Source organism: Callionymus lyra, chromosome 16 (assembly GCF_982586985.1).
Source record: "Callionymus lyra chromosome 16, fCalLyr1.hap1.1, whole genome shotgun sequence".
NCBI classification, from domain to species: domain Eukaryota; kingdom Metazoa; phylum Chordata; class Actinopteri; order Syngnathiformes; family Callionymidae; genus Callionymus; species Callionymus lyra.
In genome coordinates this window covers 3758701-3775202 of record NC_141833.1, presented here as the reverse complement: position 1 = coordinate 3775202, position 16502 = coordinate 3758701, and the positions used below count along the sequence as shown (strand labels likewise).

The window sequence follows — 16502 nt, the reverse complement described above, 5'->3', positions numbered from 1 at the left end:
CTGGTGGAATTCAGATGGAATTCAGCGGGGCCCAAAAAAAGTTACTGTCACGGGTGAACTGCGTTATTCTTATTTTTGTGTAATATATTTAGTAAGTAAGTAAGTTAAATCGATTTTTAAATGTGTAAGACTGCATTCATACATACAGTATAATACAATATTTTGCAGCGTCTTAATAAGATAGAAGTTTCCTCAAAATGTGTTTTGTCAATATTATTTGCACTGACACTTTGATTTGATTAAAATCTGTTTATTATCTATTTTAAATGAAGGATTCACTTCATTATTTTCCCTTCACTAATGAACAAATAAAAAAAATGTTGAACTCGAGTTTGATGGTCACTCTCAGACTCCAGGAGAATCTATACTTTATTTTAATTATTGCAAACATTCACCCTCAATATTTATTATATATAGGTTAAGGAAAAACGATTAATACAAATAATCTCCAACTATCAAATGGCCTGACAGCAAAGACAGCTTCAGCAGTATCAAATTATGGACATTCCCAGTCAGTAGAACAATACATGTTTTTTTCAGTGGCAGCAAAGTCAAGCAAGAGCAAGGCAAACACTTTCTCAGCACCTTTTTACTCATTTAGCTTTGATATTTGCTCACTCAGCAGGCCTTGATATCAAGTTGGTTTTTTTTTTCAAGTTTCGCTCCTTTAAGACACTGATGAAGTAGAAAAGATGAGACATTATGACAGGAAATGTTGTTTCCCCTTCAATGCAACGCTGCTAACATTCTCGGTGAGCTAATACAAATCTTCTGAGGTGCACTTGCAAGACTTGATCTGAGTCTCTCTTCAGAAGCACCACAGATTTGTGAACGATTCATGTGCTGGCACTTTGTCTGTTTCCGCAACCCCAAAACTTCTTTAATCAGCTTTTTCCTTCTTCTCTGCCTCCTCCAGCAGAGCCTGGCGACGCTCTCTTTCCTTCACGAGTTGCACTCCACAGTAGGTGACCAGCAGCACTGACAGGGTGGACACTGGGAAACCTGTACAGGAACCAAACAAACAACAGTCAACTAATCCTTTTTATTTATTACTGTCATTGTCTATTAATGTTGAATATCTTCTGCATTGCTTGCAAAGCAACAGTGGGCTGTTATTTAAACCCTGTCATCATTGTCCTAGCTCAGTAGATGGAAGTCTTTACTTCGAAATTATTAAAAATAGTTGCTGAAAGACAAATATTATACATAAAAGAGGGCCATCTAGTGGGCTCTGAAAATGCTTCAGTCCATCAATACTTATACTTAATATTTTTAAGTGTTTTGTACGAAGATGAAGACAAAGACAACTGAGCTCCAGTCACTTCATTAAAATGGACTTGCACGTTTTGCCTATAACTATAAATTAACAGATTACTCCCTAGAATAATCCCAACCCTTAGTCAACATGAGGGTAGGTAGAAAATGATTGAATGTACATTTTTGGGTGAAAAAACACTTGAATCCGGTGTCTTAATCTGAAGTCAAAATTCAAAATCAACACATAAAGGTGAGACATTGAATTTTGAAAATTTGGTGGTCCAATCAGAATAGAAAAAAGGTGGTAAAACTGCTTTTGTTGAGCACATGCCTCTTCAAGAAAGTGGTGTAGGGCAGTTATTAAAAAAAGGACTGTTTAATAGAAGTTGAAGACGTTGAATAAAAAATGTAATATGTAAGATTGTTGTGGATCACCTACATACCTTTGAAAATCAGTCTTCTTCCTACCATCTTGGCAAATTCCAAACTGTTGAGGGACAGAACATTGTAGAGAACGATGGCCCAGAAGTTGGCGGCATTGAAGACCCCCCTGATCCTGCGCGACATGGCCTCCCCCATAACACGCTGAAATCAGAGTGTGTACCTCATCACTATCTTACAGCAATATTGAGTTTAAGAGAAACAACATAGAAAAACAATCATATATTGTGATACGATGTGGTGATATTGGCTCCGTCAGATCAAAACCTTCAATTATGCTGGATTTGAACAAGCAGAAATTAAATGATTTCCTCCAAACATGCCTGGGTGGGAGTAGAGATCCGTTCTCACTTGCAAGAGTTGAACAATCTTTGGGTTTGGATCAGGAGTAAAGAAACGATCAAACTTGACAGATGAGTAGGTTCAGTGACCCCATTTATAGGGTCTCTTTATCAGTCTTTAAGGAAGTTTACAAGGATGTCTGGACTTTCCTTTGAAGTAAGATTACTCCTCTCACAGTTGAGGTTGATCTTTTTTTCCAAAATGGGCAGAGATACCAGGGTAGGCCAAATATATGTTGAGGAGATTGTGCCTCACCACCCTGTAGTTTGATAATCTGGTGGATGGATGGTCGCCACCCTTTAATTGGACTTTTCTCGACGTATACTTGATCTAGTTTCTAGTTGCTTAATGAGTTTTTAAAAAGAAAGTGGTATAAAGTAAGATGGATAATTGAGGTTAAAGAAAGTTATCATTATTTCATGGTTATTTTCTCACCTCAATTGTTGAAAAAGGGGGGAAAGAGAATAACTTGGCCACCCAGAGCTCAAAGTTGAGGCCAAAGCAGTTGAAGAAGGACCAGATGTAGACCAGCTCGCATGGGCCCAGCCAGAGTGTGGTGATGGCGAAAGTGCAGATGGTGGCGAGGAGCTCCTTAAAGATCTTGTCATGATCTCCTCCGATGTAGTCGTAAACATATCTGTGACACAGCGGCTCAGACACACCAATCTTGAGGCATCTTGAACATACACATCAGTTTCTGCACACTCACTTGCAGAGCCAGTCGTTGATGCCTCTGTCGAAGTGCCTGAAAACAAAGATCCACATCTGCAGTCGACTTCTCTTGATCAACCTGACATGAGCCTGACACTTACGTCTCAGCAAAGACATAGAGGGCGGTGATGCACTTCGGCGGCTGAGGAGGGTCCAAGTGGTCCAGGGTGGCCACGGTGTTGATGACACCGAACATTACAGCTGCCTTCACCCAGTCGTACACCAGGTTGGAATAAGCCAAACCAGCTGTCAGAGCAACACAGAATATATGAGTGAAAAGAAGACACCATTTCAGAAGAAAACGATTGATCTTGTTCCCATTTCCAGCTCACCAAGACTCCAGTCAGATAACTTTTTGACAAGCTCCATGTCATTGGGGATGGTCAGGATGTAGAGGTAGTGGAAGAAGACGTCCACCACCAGGATGACGGCGAGGTGCAACAAGGCCTTTGTGGTGATGTTCCACAGTTCTCTGTCTTTCCGGATCAGTTTGGTGTTGTTCACCTGGAGCACATTGATGATCGGGTGTTTTACAGTGTGGTCATATGATCTCCTCCGACTTGAACGTGTTTTTACCTGATCGTGATATCTGTCGAAGGTCATGATGGGACCAAAGAAGAAGAAGGGGAGGTAGAAGTTGTACTTGAGCAGGTCGAAAAACGTGTAGTTTCCTTCTTTCCTCTCGCAGTTCTCCAAAGCAAAGCTCATGCATCTCATGATGCTGAAGCCGCAGCCGCCGTAGAAGAGGATGTCTTGCAGGTCGAAAGAGCCAGTCACCAGTGCTTCCTGTCAGACAACCCAATTCACGTGTTTTTCTAATCAAACAATCAGTGACTCACCTGCCACGAGTTGTACGGTTCAAACTTGAGGGAGGCCAGCGTCGCCAAACCTGCCGCCAAACACAACCACTTCCTCTTGATGAGAGCGACGCTGTACAGGACGATGCAATGAGACAGAACCAGTGCCATGTAGGTCCATCCCATGGTGACCAGGACTGCCAAACTACCATACAGGCCAAAGATTAAGGATCTGTGCTGTGGACAAGAAGGACCACAGTCAGGCTGATGTAATGGCATCATCTAAAAGTTGATAACAACCTTAATGATGGTCAATAAAATGAATGGTCAACAACAATAATGATGGTCAGCAACGCTATTAAAATGGTAACAACACTGATAATGTTCAGTAACAACACTGATGATGTTCAGTAACAACACTGATGATGTTCAGTAACAACACTGATGATGGTCAGTAACAACACTGATGATGTTCAGTAACAACACTGATGATGTTCAGTAACAACACTGATGATGTTCAGTAACAACACTGATGATGTTCAGTAACAACACTGATGATGTTCAGTAACAACACTGATAATGGTCAGTAACAACACTGATGATGTTCAGTAACAACACTGATGATGTTCAGTAACAACACTGATAATGGTCAGTAACAACACTGATAATGGTCAGTAACAGCACTGATGATGGTCAGTAACAACACTGATGATGTTCAGTAACAACACTGATAATGGTCAGTAACAACACTGATGATGTTCAGTAACAACACTGATGATGGTCAGTAACAACACTGATGATGTTCAGTAACAACACTGATGATGTTCAGTAACAACACTGATGATGGTCAGTAACAACACTGATGATGTTCAGTAACAACACTGATGATGTTCAGTAACAACACTGATAATGTTCAGTAACAACACTGATGATGGTCAGTAACAACACTGATGATGTTCAGTAACAACACTGATGATGTTCAGTAACAACACTGATGATGTTCAGTAACAACACTGATGATGTTCAGTAACAACACTGATGATGGTCAGTAACAACACTGATGATGTTCAGTAACAACACTGATGATGTTCAGTAACAACACTGATGATGTTCAGTAACAACACTGATGATGTTCAGTAACAACACTGATGATGGTCAGTAACAACACTGATGATGTTCAGTAACAACACTGATGATGTTCAGTAACAACACTGATGATGGTCAGTAACAACACTGATGATGTTCAGTAACAACACTGATGATGTTCAGTAACAACACTGATAATGTTCAGTAACAACACTGATGATGGTCAGTAACAACACTGATGATGTTCAGTAACAACACTGATGATGTTCAGTAACAACACTGATGATGTTCAGTAACAACACTGATGATGTTCAGTAACAACACTGATGATGGTCAGTAACAACACTGATGATGTTCAGTAACAACACTGATGATGTTCAGTAACAACACTGATGATGGTCAGTAACAACACTGATGATGTTCAGTAACAACACTGATAATGGTCAGTAACAACACTGATGATGTTCAGTAACAACACTGATGATGTTCAGTAACAACACTGATGATGTTCAGTAACAACACTGATGATGTTCAGTAACAACACTGATGATGTTCAGTAACAACACTGATGATGTTCAGTAACAACACTGATGATGGTCAGTAACAACACTGATGATGTTCAGTAACAACACTGATGATGTTCAGTAACAACACTGATGATGGTCAGTAACAACACTGATGATGTTCAGTAACAACACTGATGATGTTCAGTAACAACACTGATGATGTTCAGTAACAACACTGATGATGGTCAGTAACAACACTGATGATGTTCAGTAACAACACTGATGATGGTCAGTAACAACACTGATGATGGTCAGTAACAACGCTGATGATGGTCAGTAACAACGCTGATGATGGTCAGTAACAACGCTGATGATGTTCAGTAACAACACTGATGATGGTCAGTAACAACGCTGATGATGTTCAGTAACAACACTGATGATGTTCAGTAACAACACTGATGATGTTCAGTAACAACGCTGATGATGTTCAGTAACAACGCTGATGATGTTCAGTAACAACGCTGATGATGGTCAGTAACAACGTTGATGATGTTCAGTAACAACACTGATGATGTTCAGTAACAACACTGATGATGTTCAGTAACAACACTGATGATGTTCAGTAACAACACTGATGATGTTCAGTAACAACACTGATGATGTTCAGTAACAACACTGATGATGTTCAGTAACAACACTGATGATGTTCAGTAACAACACTGATGATGTTCAGTAACAACGCTGATGATGTTCAGTAACAACACTGATGATGTTCAGTAACAACACTGATGATGGTCAGTAACAACACTGATGATGGTCAGTAACAACACTGATGATGTTCAGTAACAACGCTGATGATGTTCAGTAACAACGCTGATGATGGTCAGTAACAACGCTGATGATGGTCAGTAACAACACTGATGATGTTCAATAACAACACTGATGATGTTCAGTAACAACACTGATGATGTTCAGTAACAACACTGATGATGTTCAGTAACAACACTGATGATGGTCAGTAACAACACTGATGATGTTCAGTAACAACACTGATGATGTTCATTAACAACACTGATGATGTTCAGTAACAACATAGATGATGGTCAGTAACAACACTGATGATGGTCAGTAACAACGCTGATGATGTTCAGTAACAACGCTGATGATGGTCAGTAACAACGCTGATGATGGTCAGTAACAACACTGATGATGTTCAATAACAACACTGATGATGTTCAGTAACAACACTGATGATGTTCAATAACAACACTGATGATGTTCAGTAACAACACTGATGATGTTCAGTAACAACACTGATGATGTTCAATAACAACATAGATGATGGTCAGTAACAACACTGATGATGTTCAATAACAACACTGATGATGTTCAGTAACAACACTGATGATGTTCAGTAACAACACTGATGATGGTCAGTAACAACACTGATGATGTTCAGTAACACAACACTGATGATGTTCAGTAACAACACTGATGATGTTCAGTAACAACACTGATGATGGTCAGTAACAACACTGATGATGTTCAGTAACAACACTGATGATGTTCAATAACAACACTGATGATGGTCAGTAACAACACTGATGATGTTCAATAACAACACTGATGATGTTCAGTAACAACACTGATGATGTTCAGTAACAACACTGATGATGGTCAGTAACAACACTGATGATGTTCAGTAACAACACTGATGATGTTCAGTAACAACACTGATGATGTTCAGTAACAACACTGATGATGTTCAGTAACAACACTGATGATGTTCAGTAACAACACTGATGATGTTCAGTAACAACACTGATGATGTTCAGTAACAACACTGATGATGTTCAGTAACAACACTGATGACGTGGTCAGTAACAACACTGATGGTGGTCAGTAACAACACTCATGATGTTTAGTAACAACACTGATAATGGTCAGTAACAACACTGATGATGTTCAGTAACAACACTGATGATGTTCAGTAACAACACTCATGATGTTTAGTAACAACACTGATAATGGTCAGTAACAACACTGATGATGGCCAGTAACAACACTGATGACGTGGTCAGTAACAACACTGATGATGTTCAGTAACAACAAAGATGATGTTCAGTAACACCACTGATGATGTTCAGTAACAACATAGATGATGTTCAGTAACAACACTGATGATGTTCAGTAACAACACTGATGATGTTCAGTAACAACACTGATGATGTTCAGTAACAACACTGATGATGTTCAGTAACAACACTGATGATGTTCAGTAACAACACTGATGATGTTCAGTAACAACATAGATGATGGTCAGTAACAACACTGATGATGTTCAGTAACAACATAGATGATGTTCAGTAACAACACTGATGATGTTCAGTAACAACATAGATGATGTTCAGTAACAACATAGATGATGGTCAGTAACAACACTGATGATGTTCAGTAACAACATAGATGATGTTCAGTAACAACACTGATGATGTTCAGTAACAACATAGATGATGTTCAGTAATAACACTGATGATGTTCAGTAACAACACTGATGATGTTCAGTAACAACATAGATGATGTTCAGTAACAACACTGATGATGGTCAGTAACAACACTGATGATGTTCAGTAACAACACTGATGATGTTCAGTAACAACACTGATGATGTTCAGTAACAACACTGATGATGTTCAGTAACAACACTGATGCTGGTCAGTAACAACATAGATGATGTTCAGTAACAACACTGATGATGGTCAGTAACAACACTGATGATGTTCAGTAACAACACTGATGATGGTCAGTAACAACACTGATGATGTTCAGTAACAACACTGATGATGGTCAGTAACAACACTGATGATGTTCAGTAACAACACTGATGATGGTCAGTAACAACACTGATGATGTTCAATAACAACACTGATGATGGTCAGTAACAACACTGATGATGGTCAGTAACAACACTGATGATGTTCAATAACAACACTGACGATGGTCAGTAACAACACTGATGATGTTCAGTAACAACACTGATGATGTTCAGTAACAACACTGATGATGGTCAGTAACAACACTGATGATGTTCAGTAACAACACTGATGATGTTCAGTAACAACACTGATGATGGTCAGTAACAACACTGATAATGTTCAGTAACAACACTGATGATGTTCAGTAACAACACTGATGATGTTCAGTAACAACACTGATGATGTTCAGTAACAACACTGATGATGTTCAGTAACAACACTGATGATGTTCAGTAACAACACTGATGATGTTCAATAACAACACTGATGATGGTCAGTAACAACACTGATGATGTTCAGTAACAACACTGATGATGGTCAGTAACAACACTGATGATGTTCAGTAACAACACTGATGATGGTCAGTAACAACACTGATGATGTTCAGTAACAACACTGATGATGTTCAGTAACAACACTGATGATGTTCAATAACAACACTGATGATGGTCAGTAACAACACTGATGATGGTCAGTAACAACACTGATAATGTCCAGTAACAACACTGATGATGGTCAGTAACAACACTGATGATGGTCAGTAACAACACTGATGATGTTCAGTAACAACACTGATGATGTTCAGTAACAACACTGATGATGTTCAATAACAACACTGATGATGGTCAGTAACAACACTGATGATGTTCAGTAACAACACTGATGATGTTCAGTAACAACACTGATGATGTTCAGTAACAACACTGATGATGTTCAGTAACAACACTGATGATGTTCAGTAACAACACTGATGATGTTCAGTAACAACACTGATGATGTTCAGTAACAACACTGATGATGTTCAGTAACAACACTGATGATGGTCAGTAACAACACTGATGATGGTCAGTAACAACACTGATGATGTTCAGTAACAACACTGATGATGTTCAGTAACAACACTGATGATGGTCAGTAACAACACTGATGATGTTCAGTAACAACACTGATGATGTTCAGTAACAACACTGATGATGTTCAGTAACAACACTGATGATGTTCAGTAACAACACTGATGATGGTCAGTAACAACACTGATGATGTTCAATAACAACACTGATGATGGTCAGTAACAACACTGATGATGGTCAGTAACAACACTGATGATGGTCAGTAACAACACTGATGATGTTCAGTAACAACACTGATGATGTTCAGTAACAACACTGATGATGGTCAGTAACAACACTGATAATGTTTAGTAACAACACTGAAGATGTTCAGTAACAACACTGATGATGGTCAGTAACAACACTGATGATGTTCAGTAACAACACTGATGATGGTCAGTAACAACACTGATGATGGAGGTCTAGTAGAAGATGTGATCTAATAGAATGGACTGGAGGAACATTAAGAGGTTTACTAATGTTACCTTACATCCATCTATTTCAATCTTCCGTGTGAGCATGAAACAAGACAGAGAATCACTTTTAAGACACATTGAAATCTAGACCAGGTTAAATGAATTATGGTAAAAATGATTACTATCATTTTACAGTCATTACAATTGAAACTATCTCTAATAATAATTTACCTGTAAGGCTTTTTAGAAAATTGAAATTTAGACTTTAGGGTACTTAAGGAGACATTATTGGGAAGGTCTTCTTTCTTGTTACTGCTGACTGTGAAGTAGCTCAAAGACATAAACATAGGATTTGATTGTCAACTGACCACCTCTGTACACATGTGTTGCGAGCATGGAAACACACACGCACCTTTGAAGCTACCAAAGTGAAGATCTTTGCAAAGATCACGTGTCCAGTAAGCGCAAAAAGGATGTGGTTGCGGAATGTTGAGAACCACATCATCCATTCGAAGTCCGTCACGTCCTGTGAATAGTTGAGGAGAGAGAGTGAGTGACCAATGCTTGAGAGATGGGTGAAGAAATGAGCATCAAACCATCTTCCTGCCAAAGTAATGCCATCCTGGTTTCACAGTCTGTCTGAAGGCTTTGTTGTTCGCGTTCTCTGAGGAAGAGAAAAGACTCGCTCAGCAGGTGTTTGAGGGAATCATTTGAAGTGAGCATCATCATACTCTAGGTGGCGCCCTTCATTTGAGATGCTATGACACTCATAAAGAAAGTCAGGAACAATAGGTCTTTTAGTCGATCTTATGGCTTGATGAGAATCCTCATTCCCATTTAATATTCATTCCTAAAGCCATTAGTGTTGTCAATTTTGTGAGTCCTTACTGCAGCACTGTAGATGTTCTCAAACTTCCAGATTGTTTCGCATTTCGGGAAAAAAAAAGGTTTATCTGGGTTTTTACATCAAAACACATCTCAAATGCTACTGAGCAGAATCAAACTTACTTATGTTTCTTAACAATATGCTCATGTTGCTTCATAAAAGTTGCTCAAATATTATACAGCAAAGAGTGCCATCTAGTGGACGCTGGGGAACAAAGTTTCATGATATTATCCTCTGGAAGCTGGCAAAGCACGTCATTATCTAGGGTCATTTTGACATTTTCCAAAAGACAAAAAAACATTTGACTCTATAAAACAAAAGCACTTTTTAACAAGTCTTAATGGTCTAAAGGGTTTTAAAAGTTGGAATTGGCTTACATATATGTGTTGTTTACAGACAGTAATACAAAACTGTCTACTGCAATCATACACAGTGAGAGAGATTAAAAAAGGAACACCATCATTGATATAAATTTAAGATACTGTAATTTACATCTTAACTACTATAATCTATTTTTTTTTGATGTTACGACAGTCTTTGATAATTTTAAATTATTTTGAGGTTTTCTTAGTCTTTTTACCATCGTTTTTTCTTATAATCTTGTTCAATTATTCATTAAAAAAACGTACTTTTAAATCAAGCAATATTTATATCTCTAATAATTTATTTGTCACTGTACCAATTTTCATAGAATATAGATTAGCGCCCAAAAATACAGACTTTTATTTTGGAAAGCTGTCCTTTTAGACTATCATTATGTACGTTAATGTTTTATTTACATCAAAAGAATCAGTCTTATTTTATAATCAAGTGAATTGATAAAAAATAAAATGTTGCCAATGGTCAGCTGGTTAAGACAGAGGATCTCTCTCCTGCTAGTGATGGACTGATGAAGCTTCATAAAGCAGTGTCATAATTTTTGAACTCAGTAGATGGCGCTCTTGCCTTAAAATGTATGGTAGGTTTTGCAACTATAGCTGCTTGTAGCCAGAGTTTATAAAGCAAAAGTGTGTCATTTAGTGTGCTATAAAAATGAGGACAACGCTTCATGAAGCTTCATCATCTTTTACTGGTCACAGCCAGGCCTAATGTTGAAGAAATGTAGATAGAATCTAAATATCTGACTGTGACAGACACCATCAGACACAGTGCTGGAGCACAATCGGTCCATTGGAGGCTAAGAGAGAAGAGTTCGCCAGTGTGAACATTCAACCTTTTGTATCCATAGTTACCTAACCTTTCAAATGAAAGTCAAATTCAATCATCTAAAGCACTTTAACAAAAGAAGAGAATGTAAGGAATCACTCGTCTGCAGTGTGTGGTGCTCGATGTTCCACCACTTACCGATTGAAGCTTCAAATATCCAACTGCCAGCCCATATCAAGGCCCCGGTCAGCACAACTGTGTAGAGATACAGCTCATATCTGGGCAGGGCAGACTTGACCCCCATGATGTGTCTTCTCACTGGAAGCTTGACAGGTCGAGAGAGAAAGCAGATGAAGTTAGTGCAGACTGAAACTCAAGAGCATTTGTGTGAAACCTGAACCTGATGAGCAGGAGACACCATCACAGTTGTGTGCAGTGGTTATTCTGAGTTACTGGATATAACGTGCACTTCTGTGTGAGAGAGTTCATCACTTCTAGAATAGCTTTTTTAAATGATGCTTTCTGTTATGCTTATTTAAACCAACCTGTTTTATTTATTGATTATGAAACGTTAAATTGGAAAATTCCTCAACGCTTATAAATAATTTAAAATCACAACACAATGATGCAACAATTCAAACACATTATTGTGAAATATTGCAGTAAATTCAGAGACATATATCCCTCTAACCCTCTCATCTATTTCTCCTGAAACATGGACTTGCTGAAGTAGACATTCCCGAGCCAGAGTGAAGATTATCAGGTACTATTTATATTTTTAAAAGGTCCATCACTATATTTTAAAAATGCTGTTGACATTTAACATCTAAAGTGCAAACTTTTAAAATGTGACATAAGCGTTTTAATAACAAGATCACACGAGTAAAAAAATACCCACATAGTTAAGTTGCTAGGTGTTGATGTTAAATCCTCAATACTGCCAACTTTTTTTTCCTGTTTATAGATTAGGAGGTTCATAATATCGTATTGAAATAGTTCTATTAAAGTTCTGATTGAGATCGTTTTCACTTCATGAACTGTAAAGAGAATTTGGACACCACTGGTCAAAGGTCATGTTATACGTTATTATGTTTTTATTTTGTTCCCCATTTCAGCTCCACCATCTGCGTGAGCTTCACCAGAAAAAGGATATTCATCGACTGACACATCAATCCCCTCAAGAGGCTCCAGCTTTTTCTTTCTTTAGATCATCCGTGGTGCCCAAGTATGTATTTTTCAAGTGTCTTCAGCTTGGAATTCAGTTTCGTTTTCACTTCTTTTGTGTTTTATTGCCAGTTTAATGAATGTTCTGGACTATTGGACTCATGCAAATATTTCGACTCCTTTGTATTGTTGACTTGAATTTATATTTATTTGTATTGAAAAGTCACTTTTTCTCTTGTAAAGTAAGCATTTTATTTATCAAGTGCACTTGATATTTTATCTGAACTAAAACCGCTTCTGTGTTAATGATCCAGATCTGAATTTCATCCTAGAACTCCAGAGTCTTAATTCATGCAATCATTTAAAATAAATAAAAAATAATATTTTCATAATTATGTACATGTAAAAATATTGATGTGCGGGTAAGACTTCATGAAACTAACATATATTTTCAAAGACTACTAAAAAGACTAAGACACTCATGCTTTTAGCAACTATTTGAATTAAACCCCACATTTTTTTTAATCCAAGAGCGCCATATTCTCATCCTGAAGAATAATAAAACTGTTTTAATGAAGCTTCATCATCCAAACACTATCCTTTATGTGTTACAGCGTTGAATGTTAAACTAACTGATACCATGGCTTGAATATCATCTGCTGTTTCTGGTGTCAGTTAAACTGTTGACCCGTCCAATTGCAAACATGCATTCTTACTCTGTGACATTAAAAAATACTAATGTTATAGTGAGAACCTTTTTCAATCTTTACTTAACACAATACTGTAGTAGTTATAAAAGTTAAAGACATTGATGGAAGTAAAATGTTCCCACATGGGGTTGAAATTGAGTTAATGAGTCGGATGATGTCAGACTATTATAAGGAGGCGCCCTGATTAAGATGCAGTCCCCGTAATAGTCTCTAAGCAAGGATCTGAGGGTCCTTGGTGGTTAAGAATTGGGTTGTAAATTACATAAGTGAGGTAGTTATGTAACATTGTCTGTTAAAGCCAGATAAATAAAAGCTGCCGCTCAGCCTTGAAGCAGTTGGACAAAAGGGGGAGTTTCATAGAGAAAACTATTTTATATATCATTAAATGTATTGTCATATAATGCTTTATCAATAAATGGCGACTTTCGACTTTTGGATGATGAATGTAGTCAAAGAAAAAACTTAATTTCAGAAAACTCCACAGGGCCACACTACTGAAGATCTTGTTTAAAGATCATGGGTGTTTCGCTGAAATAGTTCCTCAAAGCCTCAAATATTATACTGCAAAGAGTGCCATCTTGTGGACACTGAAAAAAGGTATGATGATTTGTGAAGCTTCATTAACAATGAATTAAACTTCATTTGGGACCTACGCAAACACAACATATAGTTTAATGATAATTATTCTGTGAAAAAGTAGGTGAATTATAAACCTAAACCGTGTGTTTTAAATTTAGAGATGAGCTAAATGAAGCTTGGCCTGTTTTTCAGATTAAACTAGATGACACTCTTTGCTGTATAATCTTTGACTGTGAGCAACTGCAGTAATTTATTGAAACTTCGTGTCATTTAAACACACAGTTCAATCAACTGAGTTTTGGAAAATGATGCTAATGTCTCATGAAGCTTCATCACAATTCCATTGCAGATCTGAAATTGAATGAAAGATATTTGAAATAATAAATGTTATTCCCAAAACAAAAGAACAACAAAACTATTGACCTTTTAGATATATAGTTTATTTGATAATGATTTATCAAAGCCTGTTTCCATGTTTATTTTATTTACTTCGAGACAAATATGGTAACTACATGAGCTTGTTCTTTGTTTTTTTTTGTTAAAAATAATATGTATGTGACTAACACTCTAATGTTAGCTTAAACATTCCAATTGTTAATTTAATAAATGACCAATTGGAACAGCTGATGATAAGTAGGTGCAATAAATCTATCACTTTTCAGTAAAACTAAATATTATCCCTCTCAATAATTACAGTTTTAAATTTTTAATAAGTGATTTTAGGAAGTGAACTTTGTTTTTTGCCAATAAAGCATTTTATCACAACAAAAATCTCATAACTGAATAACATCCAGTGATTATTTTTGTTTTTTGTTCTGAAACATTATTGTCAATCAACTACATGTCAACAGCATCCCTTCATGTGGCGGATTGTTACTTTTTGACATATGTCCAGAGAGTCAGAAGGAGTGACGGGACAGGGACTGAAATAGTTGTGCAGAGAAAGAGCGGTGTCAGCGGTGCAACTTTACCTCTACTTCCTATTATAGCAGTGCAGTTGCTCTGGAGAGCCGCAAAGCAGCTGCACTGCTATGTGATCTGGAGACACTGCACTCAAGCAGAGCAATAACACCCACAAAGAATGGTGCAGGAAGTGAGCAGCGACAGAGATTAGAGCTGATGGAGAAAGTTGCACCTGCGTCTACTGCGTGAGCTTCAAGACTTTGGGTCGAATCAGAAGAAGTTGGAATAACAAAGACCCCTGCTCAGCCCCCTGCATATTAACTAAGGTCCAACGTTGAAAACAAACTGGTCTGAGTTGAAGATGTTAACACAAACACACAAACAAACAAGCTCACAAACCTTGTATTTGCCTCACAAAGCCTAGATGACAAAGGAAGAGTTGGACTTCTTTAGGTTGAGAAGAAAATTGAGGGAATCTGGGCTGGCAGTGGTGGTGGTCTCTACTTCATCCGTCCTGCAGGGGCTCGCTGCTGCCTGCGATCACCAGCTTCAGCCAGTTAGGACGATGCAGACTTTCTAGGAGGAGGAGGGGGCTGTGGAGAGGGGGTGTATATATATATATATCTTCCTCCACTGCAGCACTCTGAGGGGTGGTCCGACACTGAGAGCGTGAACACTTTTTTAAATCCTTTGTTAAACTGAATTTAAATATTTATTGTTTTCCATTTTGTGTCTATATGGATTGCTGTTCAACTGACCCAGTTTTCTAGATCAATCGAGTGGCCAGTGCACGAATACATTTCCACTCAGATATTTTAGAACAGATACAGCTACTTTTTTCTTTCTTTTTTTTGTCACTCACTCCTTCAACAGAGCCATTGCCAATATTCCGTTTGACAATTTATATTCCTCGCCCACTAATATAACCAAAAATGTATTCCTTTGTCACTTAAATTAGACTTGGTCACACTGACAAAATGAAATAGTTTGATGACAAAATAGTGTAGAAATCAACTCACAAACTTCCAAAAACAAATTGTAAACGTTCCCGCCAGATGAAAAAAGGAAAGAAAAGAAGCTTGGAATTAAAAAAAATGGAAAATAAAATTAAATGAAAGTAGGATAAAGTGAAGTGACGTGAATGAGTAACGACTGTTTTACTAATGATGAACCTAAAAAGCTACTGAATGAAAACTTTTTTTCCAACTTGGAATAAAAACAAATATATTGCTGTTGCGCTTGTAGTACCAAACGCTAACCGCTAGAGAGAGCCATATGAAAAAGACGCGTTAGTTCCATGTCATTATAGGCCTAACAACTTTTGTGATTACAATTTACAAATCAGAATCTTGCAAAAAGCTAATCTCCATTACTCATTGTACTTTACTATGTTTTATATGCAATACACACTTATTAGTTTTATGTTTTTTTCCATTAGGAAAACAAAGTGCTCTCCTGTTCTCATGCAATCCTTTGATTTAAGTGGCAACAATTAGTTTAAATATTCATCTTATCACGTAGAAATGCATGTCATTTTTCATCTAAATAATTATTATTCTATATGACATTATATCTATTTTTTTTAAGGTTCTTTGTTTTCTGGTGGTTTTCTCCTCACTACTTCATAGCAATT

At 37.4% G+C, this 16502-nt stretch overlaps 1 protein-coding gene across 2 annotated transcripts; it reads right to left on the bottom strand.

The window, feature by feature from the left end:
- Nucleotides 1-351: 351 nt before the first annotated feature.
- Nucleotides 352-15431, bottom strand: hhatla (hedgehog acyltransferase like, a). Of its 2 annotated transcripts, XM_087811691.1 has the most exons (13): nucleotides 15269-15431; nucleotides 11712-11838; nucleotides 10078-10145; nucleotides 9894-10007; nucleotides 9551-9571; nucleotides 3591-3785; nucleotides 3328-3537; nucleotides 3084-3255; nucleotides 2853-2997; nucleotides 2750-2785; nucleotides 2476-2677; nucleotides 1701-1842; nucleotides 352-1002 (listed from the first exon to the last, which is right to left on the bottom strand). In XM_087811691.1, the coding sequence occupies exons 2-13, from the start codon at nucleotides 11815-11817 to the stop codon at nucleotides 881-883; spliced, it is 1533 nt and encodes a 510-aa protein (XP_087667817.1). In that variant the 5' UTR covers nucleotides 11818-11838; nucleotides 15269-15431; the 3' UTR covers nucleotides 352-880. The 2 variants fall into 2 exon arrangements, with proteins under 2 accessions (XP_087667817.1, XP_087667818.1); XM_087811692.1 differs by lacking the exon at nucleotides 9551-9571.
- Between the last annotated feature and the right edge of the window lie 1071 nt (nucleotides 15432-16502).

Coding starts and splice junctions, on each gene's coding strand:
- hhatla (XM_087811691.1), bottom strand. CDS start 11,817: ATGGGGGTCAAGTCTGCCCTGCCCAGATATGAGCTGTATCTCTACACA. Junction 10,008..10,077: donor ATTACTTTGGCAGGAAGATG/GTTTGATGCTCA, acceptor AACTATTCACAG/GACGTGACGGACTTCGAATG. Junction 2,786..2,852: donor CTCTATGTCTTTGCTGAGAC/GTAAGTGTCAGG, acceptor CTTTGTTTTCAG/GCACTTCGACAGAGGCATCA.